This window comes from Gorilla gorilla, chromosome 15, assembly GCF_029281585.2.
Source record: "Gorilla gorilla gorilla isolate KB3781 chromosome 15, NHGRI_mGorGor1-v2.1_pri, whole genome shotgun sequence".
In the NCBI taxonomy this organism is placed as follows: Eukaryota; Metazoa; Chordata; class Mammalia; order Primates; family Hominidae; genus Gorilla; species Gorilla gorilla.
The window spans coordinates 78,708,622-78,729,132 of record NC_073239.2 but is presented as its reverse complement, the minus strand read 5'-3'; the positions used below and the strand labels follow the sequence as shown (position 1 = coordinate 78,729,132).

General features: G+C 39.2%; 1 protein-coding gene across 1 annotated transcript in view; it reads right to left on the bottom strand.

Moving 5' to 3' along the window:
- Nucleotides 1-20,511, bottom strand: part of SNAPC1 (small nuclear RNA activating complex polypeptide 1) — a 34,249-nt gene that overhangs the window by 2,254 nt on the left and 11,484 nt on the right. The window contains exons 5-9 of the mRNA XM_004055269.4: nucleotides 17,940-18,098; nucleotides 16,056-16,124; nucleotides 15,286-15,348; nucleotides 11,803-11,953; nucleotides 1,315-1,410 (exon numbers count right to left, since the gene is read on the bottom strand). Coding sequence (XP_004055317.2) covers nucleotides 1,315-1,410; nucleotides 11,803-11,953; nucleotides 15,286-15,348; nucleotides 16,056-16,124; nucleotides 17,940-18,098 — 538 coding nt within the window. The remainder of the gene's footprint in view (nucleotides 1-1,314; nucleotides 1,411-11,802; nucleotides 11,954-15,285; nucleotides 15,349-16,055; nucleotides 16,125-17,939; nucleotides 18,099-20,511) is intronic.

Here is a 20,511-nt window from a genome sequence, read left to right as displayed (position 1 = left end):
TAGGCCAGTACTAAGAAGAAGAAAATGACTAAGATTTCAATTTCATTTCAATTAAACCTAGAAATGTAACCCAAAACACTAGTACCACACATCATTCTGGCTACCACAGGAGATGCCAGAACCAACACTCGAATAATTGTCCATCTAGAAACAGCACGAACCTAAAGGTTACTGATCATTAAAAGCAAAGAAAGTAATAGAAAACACAAAAACATGAAAATTATAAAAGATGTAGCAAAAAGAAATATTCCGGCCGGGTGCAGTGGCTCCCGCCTGTAATCCCAGCACTTTGGGAAGCCAAGGCAAAGCGGATCACTTAAGGTCAGGAGTTCAAGACCAGCCTGGCCAACATGGTGAAACCCCATCTCTACAAAAATACAAAAATGAGCTGGGCATGATGGTGGGTGCCTGTAATCCCAGCTACTTGGGTGGCTGAGGCAGGAGAATCGCTTGAACCTGGGAGATGGTGTTTGCAGTGAGCTGAGAGCACGCCATTGCACTCCAGCCTGGGTGACAGAGCAAGACTCTGTCTCAAAAAAAAAAAAGAAAAAAAGAAAAGAAAAGAAAAGAAAAAAAATATATTCCCCACCAGTGAAAAACAAAAGGGAAATGGCAGAAAAAGAAAAAGAGAAAAGACAAGTTAAAAAAACAAATTAAGATGAAAACAAATTCCTAAGCCAGGCACGGTGGCTCATGCCTGTAATCCCAGTACTTTGGAAGGCTGAGGCAAGTGGATCACTTGAGCCCAGGAGTTTGAGACCAGCCTAGGCAACACAGTGAGACCCTGTCTCTACAAAAAATACAAAAATTAGCCAGGCATGGCGGCATGTGCTTTCAGTCCCAGTGACTCAAGAGGCTGAGGCGGGAGGGGAGGATAGCCTGAGCCGGGGAGGTGGAAGCTGTAGTAAGTCACTGTGATCGAGTCACCGCACTCCAGCCCGGGCAACCCAGCAAGACCCTGTCTCATGAAAAAAAATAAAGAAAACAAATTCCTGGAAGAGAGCAGCAGTCAGGATTAGAAGTACTGAAACACTGTCAAGATGAAAGCAGGTCAGAGGTCTGACAGAGACATCTCTACAAAGATGAAACTGATAGGATACCTAATGGGTATCCATACCATTCATTTATTGTATTATCCCTGACTTTGAGATGTCATTAATGATATGACTAATACTGAAATTCTCCAATGGGTCAAAGATGAAAGGATCACAAGAACACACAGCAAACTGTCATGTTCCTCAAGGGTTCTAAACCTTGATGCTCTACGAGTATAAGTTAGTTTACTTGACTAGTTTGACCAAATTTTATCTGTACCTGTTCCATTCAAACTTTCATTCTCTTCTTCTTCTGTAATTACAGGCATACTCAGACTTAAAGGTTTATCTTCCTTGTGTATATTCTGCACATTACCTAGAAATATTTAGAAAATGATTTTATATGAAAGCAAAGAATATTATAATCTTTGAGAAAACATTTTACAAAAACTGTCATTATTACAGCATAAAAATTAGACATGTAAAAACTGAAACTGTAATGGTAACAGAAATATGCATTCTAGAATATCTATATTTTTTCAAATACTAACATATTTGTATTTATACTTTGAAAATAGTCTCTAGTTCTTCCACTAGAGAAAACAGAGAAAAAAGGAATAAACAAAATTAGCCAAACACAAATACCATATTTAATCTTTATCACACATGACAGGGGTTATATCTGCAGCCATCAAAGAATAATCACATATGTTACTTCAACTTTATTAAATTAATTACAAATGTAATTTTTGAGTTTAACAGCCTTACTTTTGGATGTGAACATACTTTCTTTTCTCACCACATATGCTCTAGAAGATATATTCCTCTAGTCGTAATTTGCGATTGACTTTCCATTTTCAATAATACTAGAGGTTCTCTACATCAACCTTCTGTTACTGAAGAAGTATCCCAACCAAATTTATCAGATACCATTGTCATATCAAGTACCATTTAGCACACAATTTCCATGTCCCAAAAGCAACCCCCATGAACAGTGACTATTTTTTATGCTGTTTTTCTTTGCCCCAACACTTTTATCATTTGATATGTTATATCTTGCTTTTTTTTTTTTCTTTTTTAATGGAGTCTCACTCTGTCACCCAGGCTGCAGTGCAGTGGCGCTATCTTGGCTCACTGCAACCTCTGCCTCCTGGGTTCAAGCAATTCTCCTGCCTCTGCCTCCTGAGCCTACACACTGAGAACAGAAAGATGTTCACTACACTAAGTGTAACAGAAACACTATTTTTTTTTTTTAAAAGACATAAGAACAAAGCATTGTGGCATGAAGCCATTTAATATAAACTGCCCCACACTTAAGCTATTTTTTTTTTTTTTTGAGACAGAGTCTCTCTCTGTAGCCCAGGCTGGAGTACAGTGGCGTAATCTCAGCTCACTGCAACCTCCGCCTCCCAGGCTTAAATGATTCTCATGCCTCAGCCTCCTGAGTAGCTGGGACTACAGGTGAATGCCATCACGCCCAGCTAATTTCTGTATTTGTAGTAGAGATGGGGGTTCCACCATGCTGGCCAGGCTGGTTTCAAACTCCTGACCTCAAGTGATCCACCTGCCTCGACCTCCCAAACTGCTGGGATTACAGGCGTGAGCCACCACGCCCGGCCTATTTCTTGATAGAATCATTACATTATAAAACCCAGTAACATAATCCTCATGATGGTGACCATGACTTGTCAGGAGAAAATTAAATTATGTTAAGGATACAGTGTTCCAGAAAATAAGAGCATAAAATATATTTGACTTTAATATATTTATAATTACAAAAATGATAAATGTAGAAAAAAGGAAACATATAAAACAGAATGCAATATATTTGAGAAAGGTAGCCAAAAATAATTAAATTTTTAAAAAGTAAATTTTGGCTGGGGGTGGTGGCTCATGCCTGTAATCCCAGCACTTTGGGAGGCTGAGGTGGGTGGATCACAAGGTCAGGAGTTCGAGACCAGTCTGGCCAACATGGTGAAACCCTGCTTCTGCTAAAAATACAAAAATTAGCTGGGCATGGTGGTGGGTGCCTGTAATCCCAGCTACCCGGGAGACTGAGGCAGGAAAATTGCTTGAACCCAGGAGGCGGAGGTTGCAGTGAGCCGAGATTGCGCCACTGCACTCCAGCTCTGGGCGACAGAGCAAGACTCCATCTCGGGAGGGAACAAAAAAGTAAATTTCAACATTGTAATCATTAACCTCAATTATCCATAAAACTAACTCCCTAGAAGGTCTCAGGTGGGCAGTTTTACTATGCTCAAAGCTGAATGTGTGGGGTGCAATGATCAGTAATAGACCATTACTGATTATCCAAACAAATGATTACTAGTCAGGCAGCTAGAATGCAACTAACAACAAATTTACTTAAGTGTATGTCTAATCTGAGCTCCAGATCCACACCTCCAGTGACCTGGGAGGTAGCACAGTATGACAGTTAAAGAATCAGGCTTGGATTCAGACAGACTCGTTCCAGTCTCAGTTCTGCTATGTATTATCTAGAAGGTCTTGGACATGTGAGAAAAAGTTTGTCAGATAAAAAGTGTTACATAACCGGGTGCGGTGGCTTGCGCCTGTAATCTCAGCACTTTGGGAGGCTGAGGTGGGTGGATTATTTGAGGTCAGGAGTTCGAGACCAACCTGGCCAACATGGTAAGACCCCGTCTCTACTAAAAATACAAAAATCAGCCAGGCGTGGTGGCGAGCGCCTGTAATCACAGCTAGTGGGGAGGCTGAGGCAGGAGAATCGCTTGAACCCAGGAGGTGGAGGTTGCAGTGAGCCGAGATCGTGCCACTGCACTCCAGCCTGGGTGGCAGAGCAACACTCCATCTCAAAAAAAGTGTTAATAAATAGTAGTTGCCATCATCTTCATCCATCATAGCACTGGTATTACCGATGTCTTGTCAACATGCATGTTATATTCAAGGAATGGTGAGCACATAATTAAAGCTTAAATAACACAAGCTTAAGTAAATTCCATCAATATACTGAGCACCCATTAATACACCAAGCAATTATTACAGAAATCAGTCTGGAAAGGGGGACTGGAGCGAATTCTCCCCCCAATGAAATCCTTATTGTGTCATCGTATTTCTCCAGCAAGGACACAAATATCCTCCCAGGTGCTCAGACATTAAACATTCTTGTCTCACCCCTCTCCACTAGTCTCTGTATTTGCTCTTATGTCTGTTAGCCTTGCTTCTCTAATTCCTACAACCATGTGGCACACGCTCATTACTCCTAAATCTGAACTACCGCAACAGCCCTCTACTTAGTGTTCCTATTTTCAGTTTGTTCCCAGCTACCTACCATTCTACTCCCAGACTGATTTTCTTCAAGGAAAACTTTGGGCATGCCACTTTCTTGCTCAAAAGTTTCAGTTGACTCCCCCTCTGCCTACCAACTTAAGTGTAAACTTCTTGATTCCACATTTAAGGCCTGGTCACAATACAATCCTCAACATATTTTTCCAGCACTTGTAACATTTAACTCCCCAACATACCCCCTTTACAATCCACCCTAAATGGACCCCTCACTCTATACTTCCCAGCTACTTTGCCTTTTTCACACCAGCCCCTCTACTTGTCTGAGTCTATGAAATCATGTTTACCTTATTTGTAAAAAGGTCTTTGGATTTCTACTGATTACTAAAGTAACACTTGGTTATACAAAATCCAAACGTTACAGACATTTATGGGTAGTTTCTCATTATACTATACTTGAAAATTAACCACTGGTAATACTTCATACACATCTAGATTTCTTCAGTGCTATATATTATGTTCATGTGTGTATGTATATTTTTTATTAATAGAAACGAGATCATACTCTTTTAAAAAGCCTTTTCACTATGAAATGTATAGATAATGTTGTGTTTTATTTTTAGTTGATATATTTTGGATATACTTTCATAATACAGAGCTTTCCCTAGCCTTTTTGTTTTTTTTTTGAGACGGAGTCTTGCTCTGTCACCCAGGCTGAAGAGTGGTGGCGCTATCTCGGCTCACTGCAACCTCCGTCTCCTGGGTTCAAGTGATTCTCCTGCCTCAGACTCCCAAGTAGCTAGGACTACAGGCGCCCGCCACCACACCCAGCTAATTTTTGTATTTTCAGTAGAGGCGGGGTTTCACCATATTGGCCAGGCTGGTCTTGAACTCCTGACCTTGTGATCTGCCTGCCTCGGCCTCCCAAAGTGCTGGGACCACAGGCGTCAGCCACTGGGCCCAGCCTCCCTAGCTTTTTAGTAACTGCAAAGTATTCCTTTGTATGGACTGACAATAATTTTATTTACCCATTATACATTTGAGTTGTTTACAGTTTGCCATTTCAAATAATCCTGCAATGAATTTCCTTTTATATTTATGATTTGTACAGAATAAATTCCTAGCAATTCTAAAAGGCATGTACATTTAAAATTTTGACATGATTCTAAATTGCTCTATGAAAAGAATGTGCCAATTTACTCTCCCACTTAAACTGAGATTTTATTTCCTCACACTTTCATTATCAATGGGTATTATCTTTAATCTTTATCAAATAATATAAAAATCATGTTTTAATTTGTATATCTTTAATTATAAATGAAATTCAATTATTTCCTATATGCACTGACTGTCTGCCTGCATTTGTTATTGCCTGTTCATGTCCTAAGCTATTTTTCTAGTGGCTGGTGGCCCTTTTCTTATTCATTTATAAAAGCTCTTTTACAATTAGAAATTTTAACAGTATCATATGTGCAAATGGATTTGTAAGATCTTTTGCCTTTTATGGAACTGAAGGCTCCTCTTTTTGAAAAACTGTAAAATCAAAAATACCTTTCCACTGTATGGAAATGAACGTTTGATTAATGAGAAACTACAAAGTAAGCATTTGGGTGTTTATTATTCAGGTAACTACTTCTGCTTCAGAGTATTTACAATACCTTAGCTGGATTAGTTAAGCCATGATGGAGATCTGAATTCAGATCACATTTTATAATACTTTATTCTTTCTCATGGGTAAATCCTCCCTAACACCCTGAGAAAATTCATTAACAAATCTCAGATGTAATATAGAGCCTGTCCTTCAGTTAGTTTCAGAATTTACAAAACAGTTGTTTTCAGCAACTAATTAAGATTGGTGATATCATAAATTATACCTGTCACACATTCAAGATGAAAGTTAATTTAACTTCTTTCTTTTCCTATTTTGCTCTTGTTCCTCCTTTGTTCCTCAACCACATTAAAAAAATTTTTTTTCAGGTCTTCAAGAAAGCAGCTTGGCCAGCTCATCACGTTGCTGTGCCTATATGAAGGCAATTTATAAAAAGTGCTTGTGAGGGTTTCTAAACCTAACTATCTTTGGTACTTCTGTTAAAGTGAACGAAATACGGCCTGAGAAGGACTCCGTACTTCTATATTTGAGTCCTTGTGGACCAACTGCAATCTAGCTTAATAGGTAGACAAGATTGAAAACCAAATTTAGGAGTATGTGCCTGAACAATAGCTGAGACTTGGCCAATCCCAGCGGCAGTACTTCAACCATTCATACACTGCTGAGTCTTCAAACTGTGTTCAAATAAGGCAAATGCCGAGCTGTAACCAATCCAGCTGTTCTGTACCTCACTTCCGATTTCTGTACCTCATTTCCTTTTTATTGGCTATACATCTTCCACCACGTGGCTGCACTGGAGTCTCTGAATCTGCTGTGATTCTAGGGGCTGTGCGATACTCGAAATGTTCACTGCTCAATTAAACTCCTTTAAATTTAATTCAGCTGAACATTTTCTTTTAAAAAAAAAAAACATTTTAATCTACCAGAAGTTAATTTTTGAAATATAATCAAACTAAACAATCTTTTCCTTATGTCCTCTCTTTTTGTTCGTGTTTGGCCATCAGTCAGGTTTATTGAAGTATTATTAACATACAATAAAATTCACCCATTTTTGCTGTACAGAGAAGTTTGGACAAATGCACGGCTGTGCAATCTACCACTGCAACGAAAATATAGATTTCCATCACCCCAAAAGTTTCTCTGTGCCACTGTGCATTTAATACCTTCCCCTACCCCTAAGTCCATAGCAACCAAATATATGTTTTCTGTCCCTACAGATTTGCCTTTTCCAGAATGTCATATAAATAGAATCACAGAGTATATAGCCTTTTGTGTCTGTCTTCTTTCACAGAGCACACTGAATTCAGATTCATCTATGTTGTTAGATGTATGATAGCTCTTTTATTGCTGGGTTGTATTTCATTGCATGGATATGCCACAGTTTATCCAATCAGCAGTGGAAGGATTTTTAGGCTGTTTGCAGTTCTTGCAGTTATGAATAAAGCCACATAAACTTTTGCATACACATTTCTGTGTGAACATTAAGTGTTCATTTCTCTTGAGTAAATACCAAGGAATAGTATTTCTGCGTCGGATGGTAAGTACACGTTTACCTTTTAAAAACTACAAGTTTTCTAAAGTAACCACATCATTCTGGATTCACACCAGAAAAGTATGCAGGTTCCACTTGTTCCAAATCCTCAACAGCTTTTTTCATCACAATTTTTGTTTTGCTTTGTGGGGTCTTTTTGTTGTTGCCATTCAGGGTTTAGTGGAGTGTCATTGTGGTTTTAATTTACATTTCTCTAGTAACTAAAGATGCAGAGCATCTTTTCATATGATTATTTGCCATCCATATCTTTTCTTTGGTGAAATGTTTTAGCCATTTCTTCATTGGGTGGGCTGTATATTTATTGAGTTAGACTTCTTTACATATTACTATTTTGGATACAAGACCTTTATCAGCTTAGTAGTTTGCAAAAATTTTCTCCCAGTCTGTGGCTTATCTTCTCATCTTAACAGTATCTTCTGAAGACAAAAGTTGTAACTTTGAGAATGCCAATTTATCCATTTTTTTTGTTTCATGATTTGCTTGTGTTTTTGTGTCACGTATTCAAAAATCTTGCCCAACCCAAGAACACAAACATTTTTCTCCTACATATTTTTTCACAAGTTTTATAATTTAGGTTTCAAATTTAGGTCCATAATCCATTTTGAATTTTTTTTTGGATAAGATAAGGGATATTGGTCTTTAGTTCTTTCTTGCAATGTCAGTAAGCTGCAAAGTGTTCCCTCTTGTATTTTCTGAAAGAATCTAGATCACTCCTTTCTTAAATGTTTGCTAAAATTTCCAGAGAAGCCTGGGAATTTCATTTCTTTAGCAGTGTGAGAGGAAAATAAATCTTCGGACCCCAAAATCACTAAGCTAAAGGGAAAAGTCAAGCTGGGAACTGCTTAGGGCAAACCAGCCTCCCATTCTATTCAAAGTGATCCCTCTGAGGCTCACCTAAGACAAATGCATATCTGATTGCTTCCTCTCCCCTATTGCTTATGTGAAAATGCAGATTCATTGAGCCAGAGTAAATTGCGTATTATTTGTATTAGGTGGAAGGCCATCAAAGACTCAAAAAATGCAACTTTTTGTCTTACCTACTTCTAACCTGGAAGCCCCCACTTATTGCCTTACCAGACCAAACCAATGTATGACTTACACATATTGATGATGTGTCATGTCTCCCTAAAATGTATAAAAGCAAACTGTATCCCGACCACACTGGGCACATGTCTCAGGACTTCCTGAGGTTGTATCACAGGCACATCCTTAACCCAGGCAAAATAAACTTTCTAAATCAACTGAGACCTGTCTCAGATATTTTGGGGTCTCAGTAGACATTAGACTATTCAGATTTCTTCCATCAGTTTTGGAAACTTGTGTCTCTCTCTTTTTTTTTTGAGACAGAATTTCGCTCTTGTTGCCCAGGTTGGAGCGCAAAGGCTCCATCTTGGCGTGATCTTGGCTCACCGCAACCTCCGCCTCCCGGGTTGAAGCAATTCTTCTGCCTCAGTCTCCCAAGTAGCTGGGATTACATGCATGTGCCACCAAGCCCAGCTAGTTTTGTATTTTCAGTAGAGACGGGGTTTCTCCATGTTGGCCAGGCTGGTCTCGAACTCCCAACCTCAGGTGACCCACCTGCCTCGGCCTCCCAAAGTGCTGTGATTACAAGCATGGGCCACCGCGCCCGGCCTGGAAACTTGTGTCTCTTAATAAATTTATTCATTTTATTTAAGCTACCTAACTTACTGGCATAAAATTATTTATAATTTTGCCTTGGTCATCTTTTAATCTTTGTAAGGTTTGTAAGGTCACCCTTACCTCCCTAAATTTTTGTTCCTAATTATTTTTCAGCAAATTCTCTTTAGAATATTTTTAGGCATAAAATCATTCACATATCATGATAATTTTCTAATCTCTCTTTCTGATGTCATATTTCCCTTCACTCTCCTATCTAATTACACTGACTAGCTCTTTAAGAGCAACGTTAAATAAAACTGTGATACTTCTTGCATATTACCATTGAACATGAGGCAGTTTATAATCTAATACACAAGTGCACACACACACTTTTAAGATTAAAGAAATAATCTTCTATTTTATCTAGGGCAGGAGTTAACAAACTATGGCCCCTGGACCAAATGTGACCAACCACCTGCTTTTACACAGTTTTACTGGACTACAACCACACTAATGTGTGTTGGTATTATCTATAGCTACTTTCACATTACAATGGTAGAGCTGAGTAGTTGTGACAGAAACACGGCTCACAAAACCTAAACTATTTACTACCTGGCCCTTTACAGAAACTGTTTGCTGACTCCTTGATCTAGAGGATTTTTTTTTTTTTAAATCAAGAATGGATGGTGGATATTATCAAATGTCTTCTTTGGTAACTATTAAAATAAATTCACATTTTCCCCTTTAACCTATTGATGTGGTAAATCATATTAATAGATTCTGAATGCATCCTGAAATAAGTGTACTCAGTCAAGGTATTTTTGTGTCTAGGATTATTTTTGATACATGTGACTTAGGATTTTTTCAGTAATAACTCATAAGTGAGTTTAGCCTAACAATTTTCTTCACAATATCCTTTAGCATTGTGAAAGGAAGTAGAAAAATCTCCTTTTGAGCTATTTCTTGATCATACTTAACAAATATGGTATCTCCTCTGAATTCTCAGTGCACTTCAAGCTACTGTTACACGACTTAATCATATCTGGGACATATTAAAGGTACTTAACTTCAGTTCTCCCTTCACTGCTTCAATATAGGGGAAAAAATGCTAAAAGGCTGTTAACTTATCTTCATATATACCTGCAGTAGTTGAGAGTGAATTTCATTATTAGTTATTAAATATTTACTGTTTCTAATGCTCCTTTTTTTCTCACCTTAAGTAAACCTGTTAATCAAATTCCAAATTTATGTAGGGTGCATATACATTGTTCACACAATTTTTAAAAAACCAAACTATTGCCAGGTGCGGTGGCTCACGCCCATAATCCCAGCACTTTGGGCGAATCACGAAGTCAGGAGTTCAAGACCAGCCTGGCCAACATAGTGAAACCCCGTCTCTACTAAAAATACAAAAAAAAATTACCCAGGCGTGGTGGTGGGCGCCTGTAGTCCCAGCTACTTGGGAGGCTCAGACAGGAGAATCACTTGAACCCAGGAGGCGGAGGTTGCAGTGAGCCGAGATAGCACCACTGCACTCCAGCCTGGGCAACACAGCAAGACTCTGTCTCAAGAAAAAAAAAAAAAAAAAAAAAAAAAAAACTAATGAAATATATACGAAAGTAATTTCCTTAAGAAGAAAGGTAATTTTACAGATACACTGTGTCAAAGAAAATGGACATCTTAATACAGCTAAAAAGAAACATGGTTTATAGAATGCATTATTTATATCTCATTCTACAAATAAGTTTGATTCGCACACAAAAACTACTACTAAAATATGCACTGGAGGCCGCGTGCGGTGGCTCATGCCTGTAATCTCAGCACTTTGGGAAGCCAAGGCAGGTGGATCACCTGAGGTCAGGAGTCCAAGACCAGCCTGGCCAACATGGTGAAACCCCATCTGTACTAAAAAAAATACAAAAAAAAATTAGCTGGGTGTGGTGGCAGGTGCCTGTACTCCCAGCTACTCAGGAGGCTGAGGCAGGAGAATTGCTTGGACCTGGGAGGGGGAGGTTGCAGTGAGCCAAGATCGTGCCATTGCACTCCAGCCTGGGCAACAACAGCAAAACTCCCTCTCAAAAAAAAAAAAAAAAAAAAAAAAAAAAATGCACTGGATAATTCTAGACTGATTCCATAACTATCTAGCTATTAATTGATATATCACTTTAGACAAGTTATTTAATCTGTATAGGCCTAAATTTCTTTTTTGGTCTGTTTGTTTTGAGAGTCTTGCTCTGTCACCTATGCTGGAGTGAAGTGACATGATCTCAGCTCACTGCAACCTCCGCCTTCCAGGTTCAAGCAATTCTCGTGCCTCAGCCTCCCAAGTAGCTGGGATTACATGCATGTGCTACCATGCCCGACTTTTATATTTTTAGTAGAAACAGGGTTTCACCATGTTGGCCAGGCTGGACTTGAACTCCTGACCTCATGTGATCCGCCCACCTAGGCCTCTCAAAGTGCTGGGATTACAGGCATGAGCCATAGCACCCGGCCAGGCCAAAATTTCATCATCTATAAAACGATACATTTGATATGATTCCTAGGATCCCTTTCAAGCAATAAGATTCCAAGAATCTAACAGAATTTATTTTTAATATTAAATCTCACAAAAATGTTCTCAAACACGTATTTAATCCTTCTTAACAAGGAAATAAACATGAGGCAAAGTTGTAAATAAAACCCATTCTCCCTTGTTGAATCTTAGTAAGACTTTAAAAAGTTACCTTTGTTTCTGAAAGACATCTTCCTTCCTGCTGGTTTCAATCTTTCTTTCTTCTCTTTTTTCCTAGTTGCTTTGACTTGCCCTTGACCAGATGCAGAATCAGAGTCAGAAGAGTCGAGTTTGACTTGACGATGCCTTCTTGATTTGGATGCCTTACGAGTTACAATCCAATTAACCAATAAATTATAAAATGATTCCAAATGATAGGTAATTGAGAGGAAGACAAAATGTACAATCAAAGATGAGGAAAGCTTTACAGAAATATCTCTCATAAAGTACTTTACTATTACCCCTGGCTGGCTTACTATAACTACCTGTGTCATGTAAATAGTCTCTTATTTTTATAACATGAAGTTTCCTGCAGCTGTCATCACCATCTACTCACATGGGCTTAAAATGAAGTTGTTCTATTATCTGGCATGGTTAGGCAACAAAGGTGTAGAGGCATCTTCTAATAAATTTATTTCCCTTAGGCACTACCACGCATTCCAAGTAGAAGTACTTCATGCTTGGCTCCAGGTTTGGCCATGTGGCCCAGATCTGGCCATAATGAGTTTAACATCCCCATGGCCAGGGTAATTTGTTGGGAGTTGGGAGGCAAGCAGGCGGGGTATGTGGTATGTATCATGGCTAATGAAATGCTATTTTGGAATTGCCTAACTATTAAGAAGGAAAAATTCTTTCTTGCCTTGGAAGCTAAAGCTGGGAACATGCAAGGCTGGAGCTGTCAGGAAAACAGCACTTGACGGCAGTGAAAATGGAGGGCCAGTCTTAATGATAGCTTTGTCTGCGACACAGATATCTTTAGCCAATCCTGGCTAAGGATTTGTTTTGTTACATCAGTAGGTGAATTCCCTTACTTGCTTAAGCAAAGAATTTTCAGTTAATGCTGTATATGCAATACAGGTATTAACAATTCTTTTTTCTGTCTTTTTTTTTTTTTTTTTTGGAGACATCGTCTTGCTTTGTCACCCAGGCTGGAGTGCAGTGGCACGACCTCAGCTCGCTGCAACCTCTACCTCCCGGGGTTCACACCATTCTCCTGCCTTAGCCTCCCGAGTAGCTGGGACTACTGGCGCCCACCACCACGCCCGGCTAATTTTTTGTATTTTTAGTAGAGATGGGGTTTCACCGTGTTAGCCAGGATGGTCTCGATCTCCTGACCTCATGATCGGCCCACCTCGGCCTCCCAAAGTGCTGGGATTACAGGCATGAGCCATCACGCCCGGCCAACAATTCTTAAAAAGCAACCACGTATAGCTGTCTCTCAGTATCCATGGAGGATTAGTTCCAGGACTTCCTTCGGATACCAAAATCCAGAGAAGCTCAAATTCCTGATATAAAATTGTGTAGTATTTGCATATAACCTATGCACTTCCTCCCATATACTTTCAATCATCTCTAGATTACTTATAATACCTAATACTATGTAAATGATTGTCATATTATTCAAGGAATAATGGCAAGGAAAAAAGTCCATACATATTTGGTACAGATGCATTTTTTTTCCAAATATTTTCAATCCACAATTGGTTCAATCCATGGATGCAGAAACCACAGACACACTACAGTAACCAAAACAGCATGGTACTGGTACAAAAACAGACACATAGACCAATGGAACAGGACAGAGAACTCAGAAATAAAGCCACACACCTACGACCACCTGATGGTTGACAAAGTTGACAACAAAAATTGACAAGTGAGACCTAATTAAACTACAGAGCTTCTGTACAACAAAAGAAACAACAGAGTAAACAGACAACCTACAGAATGAGAGAAAATAGTCACAAACTTTGCATTCAATAAAGGTCTAATATTCATAATCTATAAGAAAATTAATTCAACAAACAAAAAACCACCCCGTTAAAAAACGGGCAAAGGGCTGGGCACAGTGGCTCACATCTGTAATCCTAGCACTTTGGAAGGCTGAGGTGGGACTGAAAAAACAGGCAGGTGCATTGAAAATCTATAGAGAATAGTGTCTCATTCCTCAACCTCAGAGCTAGGCAACTGATCTCCTGTACAAAACAGAAGGCCCGCTCTCTGAAGAGGCTAAACGAGAAAGGCTGTGGGCTCAAAGGAAACTGGTGCAGGTGAGGAAGGAGATGAGGCCTCTTATTGAAAATAGAGGGGCTGAGTGAAACCTGCATAAGGAATGGTGAGCCTCGTGGCTGATTCTCTCTGTAGGCTCCCAAAACATTGGCAGCTGGGCTTATTTCCCACCCTCCTCCCCTAGACAAGGGAGTGAAAGATTGCTCTCTAACTAGCTCCAAGACAAAGAAATCTAGAGGGTAGATAAGCTCCTGATCTCCTCTTGACTACCCTTAAATATGAAAAGACATCTGAGGATCTTCAATCATTTTTAAAAAGCCAACAAAATGGGCCAGGTGCACTGGCTCACGCCTGTAATCCCAGCACTTTGGGAGGCCAAGGCAGGTGGATCACCTGAGATCGGGAGTTCGAGACCAGCCTGGTGAACATGGAGAAACCCCAACTCTACTAAAAATACAAAATTAGCCATGCGTGGTGACGCATGCCTGTAATCCCAGCTACTTGAGAGGCTGAGGCAGGAGAATCACTTGAACCTGGGAGGCGGAGGTTGCAGTGAGCCAAAATTGCATCATTGCACTCCAGCCTGGGCAACAAGAGCAAAACTCTGTCTCAAAAAAAAAAAAAAAAAACCAACTAAGTGAAAGAGTTCAAACAAATAGAAAAAAAAGAACTCAAAGGAAATGGGAGGAACTATCAAAAAAAACTGCAGTTAATATCCTTAAAGAGAAAAAGTTATTGCATCCTGTGAAAAAGAAAAATACATTTAAAAAAATAAAACAAGAAACATTCAGAGAACAAAAAAAATTACTGGTAATGAAAAAATATCAGGGGAAATTTTTTTAAATCAATATAATGGTTCAGAAGATAAAAGCCTAAGAAATCTCCCTGAAAACAGAAAATGAGACAGAGACTGGAAATAGAAGAGAAAAATAAGAAAAGCTGAAGAAGAGAAAAGATGCAGGAAAGAACATTTGTATCGAAGAAACAATACAGAAACTTCTTCAGAACTGAAGGATATCAGATTGAAAGGAGGTCACCATGAGTGCCAAGGGCAATAAACAAAACAGATGTACACCAAGTTACATTATATGTATTAAATGAAATTTCAGAACTCCAGGGACAAAGCAAAACCTAAAACCTTCCAAAATCAGGAATACTAGAAGCTGGAAGACAATAAAGGAAATGGCATCAAAATTCCGGGTAAATATTAGAAGAAACTGCTAAAAGAGAAGAAGTGAAAGATGCTGTCTCTCAAGGTTAGGAATACAAGGGTGGGAAGTGGCAGAGAAGGGGACTGTTGTGCTATATAATCTCTCTAGCATTATTTGACTTTTAAAACTAAGTACATATATTACAACTTTGATGAAAAATTGAAATATAATTTAAAAAGCAGTCAATTTCCAAATTACCTTATTAAAGAATAACTTACCTGTGTGACAACTGAAAAGGCCTTTGATTTTATTTTTGCTAATGATTCTGCCCTTTCACATCTCTGGATGTAAAATAAGAAGGAAAAAAAAGTTGAAACACACAAACATTAGGTGAAAAACTGAATACCCAAGTATTTATTATCAGAAATAAGATTTCAGACACAATGTAGGGTAAAAGAAACTAACATACATTGGGTATACATTGAGTACACACACATAAACATACACCATATTCTCTCACAGATGTAGCAGGTGCCATAACACCATCCCCATAGTTAGAGATCATTTTCATTCAGGATTCAAGGAGGACAGTATGAATGAAAGCCTGGGTGATCAGGCAGAGCCCTGAACTGCCATTCCCTCCTCAACTGCCTATACTCAAAGATGGCTCCTTCTCTCATCCACTAAGATGGATGAAAACTCTGGAGGCAGGAAGCAGTATATAGTATAATAGCTTGGGCTCTACACTGGTTGAAAGGCTGACAAGTGAGAAAAGATATATTACAAAAGCCTGATCCTGATCCTCTACGAACTGAGGGCACCTTCCATACTTAAGCTTTCCTTTCCCTGCGGAAAACTATTATCATCCTCTCTCCCAACCTACACCTGATGTGGCCTCCACAAGGCTTCCAGTAAAGAACAAACTACCTTTTCACAGAAGCATGATTCAGAATTTTCTCTTATATGTCTTATAATACTGACCATGGGTCACAATGCTCAGTATACAGAATCACAGCCACACATAATATGAATTGCAAAGTTTTCTGACCTCTGTTTCTTGTGAATTTCCTTCCATTTTTTCTTCTCCATCATTAGTTTTTGATTTTAAGGATGGATTCTAAAAGAGCAAAAAAGATACATACACACATATACACACACAAATTTATAATTCAATTAACTGCAAATCAATTTTAGAATGGTGAGAAATCATTTTTAATAAATGAAAAACTAAAAGATCATTCACATTATATACCACCTAACATTAAGATTACATCAGATTTCATCAAAATGTTCTACAATTCATCAATAAAACGCTTAAATCCTCCTAACTAATGTGGTAGTCTTTATGTGGTAGTAAGAAAATGGGCTTATTCTCCTTTCCTTCAGGTTTTCAGAGCTTGTAGTAATGCTCTTTGAAGAGAGTTTATCTATTAAAAGAGCATACTGGCTATGCATGATGGTTAATTCTGTAATCCTAATACTTTGGGAGGCTGAGGTGGGAGGATCGCTTGAGGCCAGGAGTTCCAAACCAGCCTGGGCAACATAGCAAGACCCCATCTCTACAAAAAAAAATTAAAACTAAACTGGTTCTATCCCTGGCAACATAGCAAGACCCTGTCTCTACAAAAAACAAAAAAAATTAGTTGGGCATGGTGGCACGTGTCTGCAAACCCAGTTACACCGAAGGCTGAGGTGGGTGGATCACTTAAGCCTGGGAGGTTGAGGCTGCAGTGAGCTGTAGTCATGCCACTGCATTCCAGCCAGGGTGACAGAGCAAGAAGACCCTGTCTATATACATACATATAAAGAATACTAACAAATTTTTACATTAAATGCCTAAGTCATTTGTGTAACCTATTTGTAGGACTTAAAATATCTAAACATTCTAGAACTTGCTATCTCTCGTTAAAATAAATGCAGACGAATAAAGTTATTTTCTTCTTCCCAAGACTATCATCCTCTTATCAGTTTCCTTGTTTATCTTTTCTAAAATTAAGTTTTGAGCCAGCTTCCTTTATATAACAGAAAGTGAAGTAGCAGCAAGAAATCTTTCTGAAGGACGATATATAGATAACAATATCTGTGTGGCATTTGTGAAAACACCAACACATTATCAAGACACATAGTAAGTAATCAGAAATTGCTTACTTTAAAAAAAATTTTTTTCCTAGATTTACTAAAATAAGATGGAGTAATAGTTTCAAAAGTAAATTTCACAAGGCTAGCCTTTAGGTTTCCAGGGTAAAAAAGGTTTCTCTAGCTGGAAAAGGCTAATGTGAAATATGGGTAGCTCTAGCATCAATACTTTTGGTTAAATAAACTAAGTTGAAGATCTGTGTTGATGAGACTTGCAAAAAGATAAACCATACCAGGTAGACAATGTGTAAACAGAGAAACACCTGCCCTATCACAGTAGGAAAAGCCACCACTCAGGTCCCACTGTCTGCTGTCATGCAGCAAAGTGGAATCAGTGTTACCAGACCTTCTGAATTTTAAGAGAAGTTGTATGTCTAGAATTTTAGGTGAAGCCCACAAATACTTAAATTTGGTAATTAACTCAAAAATTTTAAACAGTGTTAGAATCAACACTATGCCAAACAAAACACATCTGTGTGCAGGATTTAGCCCAAAGACTGAGTGTGCAACCCCTAAAAAATGCCAAATTATAAAGTCTGTAATAAATCTGAGGTATAACAAGATTATTTACTCTTCTACCAAAAAAAAAGAAAATACATATATACTCCATTTATCAGGTTAAATAACATCACATACCTAATAAGTGGCAAAAGTGGAACTAGAAAAGCCAAGCCCTCTAAATCTTAGCTCTACAGGATTACAGCCTCTAAAACTAGGCTGCCTCTCAACATTATCATCCACGGATAAACATTCGTGTAAAATACAATGGTGAGGCACCAAACAAGTGATTGCATACCTTTCTGTCTTTGTGCCACTGCTGATGCTCCAAAACTATGTTCTTAATATTGTCAAAAATATCATCCTTTATCAAGCTGAGGGCTTTATCTGGCTTGGACTTATCAACTGAAATTACACATTTCATGTTCTGATAATGATCATGAACATTCAGCATTTCCTAAAAGCAAAAAGATGAGTCCTTTATTTCTTCACTTTTTGAGGAGAAACTAAAAGGCAAAACCAACACAAAATAGTCACCTTCCAAAGTGACTTCCAGTTGATAGGGAATAACATGCTACAGTATATTAAAAATAACATAATCATGTAAGCAAAATAGTACAACTTCATTAACATAGAGGTGTGGATTCCAGAGGTATGGATTTACTGACTTACCTCAACAAACATTAACTAAGATATAAGATACACTTATGGGAAGACATTGGGGAAAGACAAATCAGTTAACATACAATTCCATTCTAGAATATCACAATTATTTGTAGCATGACATATCATTAAATATCGCTACTGATAACTAAGATATTTTTATATCATATTGTCACATCAAGAATATTTACATAGTCCTTTATGCTCTGCTGGAAATTCCTATGTAACGACTCTCATCCAGCCTGCCACAGAAATCCCAAAACCTATGTGCCTGTTCCCATAAGCTTCCCCATTGCTTCAGCGATAACATTCAGGATTAAAAGACATAGAGGGTAGGCCGGGTGCGGTGGCTCACGCCTATAATCCCAGCACTTTGGGAGGCCAAGGTGGGAGGATCACCAGATCAGGAGTTCAAGACCAGACTGGCCAACATGGTGAAACCCCATCTCTACTAAAAATACAAAAATTAGCCGGGTATGGGGGTGGGCGCCTGTAATCCCAGCTACCTGGGAGGCTGAGGTAGGAGAACTGCTTGAACCCGGGAGGCGGAGGTTGCAGTGAGCCAAGATTGAACCACCACTGCACTCCAGCAGGGGCAACAGAGCAAGACTCCATCTCAAGAAAAAAAAAAAAGAAAGAAATAGAGGGTGATTTATGACATGATTTGTGGCATTATTTATTAGATCTTCTTCCTCCAAAAATCTCCAGCCAAATAGGCAGATCTGTGGGGTAAGGAAAAAGACAGCATACCACAGGGTGGACTTAAGAAAACCTGGCATAGGGACTTGGCTCTAAGATCAAGAGAGAACTACTGACACTTCCAACACAGATGGACATTGCAACATCTGAGTCATTCCTAACTCAGACCACTCAATTCATTTCCAGATTTTGGTAGAATCAACACCTGTTCAAGAAATGAGAAACTAGGCCAGGCACAGTGGCTGACTCCTGTAATCCCAGCACTCTTGGAGGCTGGGCAGATCACCTGAGGTCTGGAGTTTGAGACCAGCCAGACCAACATGGAGAAACCCCGTCTCTACTAAAAATACAAAGTTAGCCGGGTGTGGTGGCACATGCTTGTAATCCCAGCTACTCGGGAGGCTGAGGCAGGAGAATCACTGGAACCTGGGAGGCAGAGGTTGCGGTGAGCCAGGATCGCACCACTGCACTCCAGCCTGCGCAACAAGAGTGAAACTCTGCCTTTCAAAAAAAAAAAAAAAAAAGAAATGAGAAACTGATCAATAGTGGTGAGTGAGTGCTCATATATGCAGGATCTGTAATGGGAGAACAGTGTCCAGACATGGAGAGCCCCTAACTCTTTACAGTTTACATTGGCTATACTCTCATTATTTTTACTTCATGTGATAGAGAAAGACCACCAGTCAGATCTAATTTTTGGGTCTGAGCTCTGTCATTTGCTCAATGGATGACAATGGGGAAGTCCCTCAACCTAAGAATCACGTTCACGTTTCGCATTTGTACAAAATGAACAAACCCACCATTGTTAAGTATTAAACAAGCTTATACGGGTGGAAGTATTCAGTAGAATGTAAAGCACTATACAAGATTAAACAAGCCAGGCACAGTAGTGTGCACCTGTAGTCCCAGCTACTCAGAAGCCTGAGGCATGAGGACGGCTTGAGCCCAGGAATTCAAGACCAACTCAGGCAACACAGCAAGACCCCCACCTTTAAAAAAAAAAAAAAAAAGAAGAAGAAGAAAATTAAATAAGAAATAAAAGACAGTGCATGGACTTTGGAGCCTTATAGACTTGGACATTCAAACATAGCATCTGTACCTTACTGTGCCTCACCTTATACCAACTACTTAACTTCTCTAAACCTCAGTCTCCTTATTTTCAAAACTGGGGGCCGGTCATGATGGCTCATGCCTGTAATCCCAGCACTTTGGAAGGCCGAGGTAGGCGGATCACCTGAGGTCAGGAGTTCGAGACCACCCTGGCCAACACGGTGAAACCCCATTTCTACTAAAATTACAAAAAATTAGCCAGGCATGGTGGCGGGTGCCTGTTGTCCGAGCTACTCGGGAGGCGGAGGAAGGAGAATCGCTTGAACCTGGGAGGTGGGGAGGTGGAGGTTGCAGTGAGCCGAGATCGTGCCACTGCATTCCAGCCTGGGCAATAAGAGGGAAACTCTGCCTTAAAAAATAAAAAAAAAAAAAAGGCCAGGCATGGTGGCTCGCGCCTG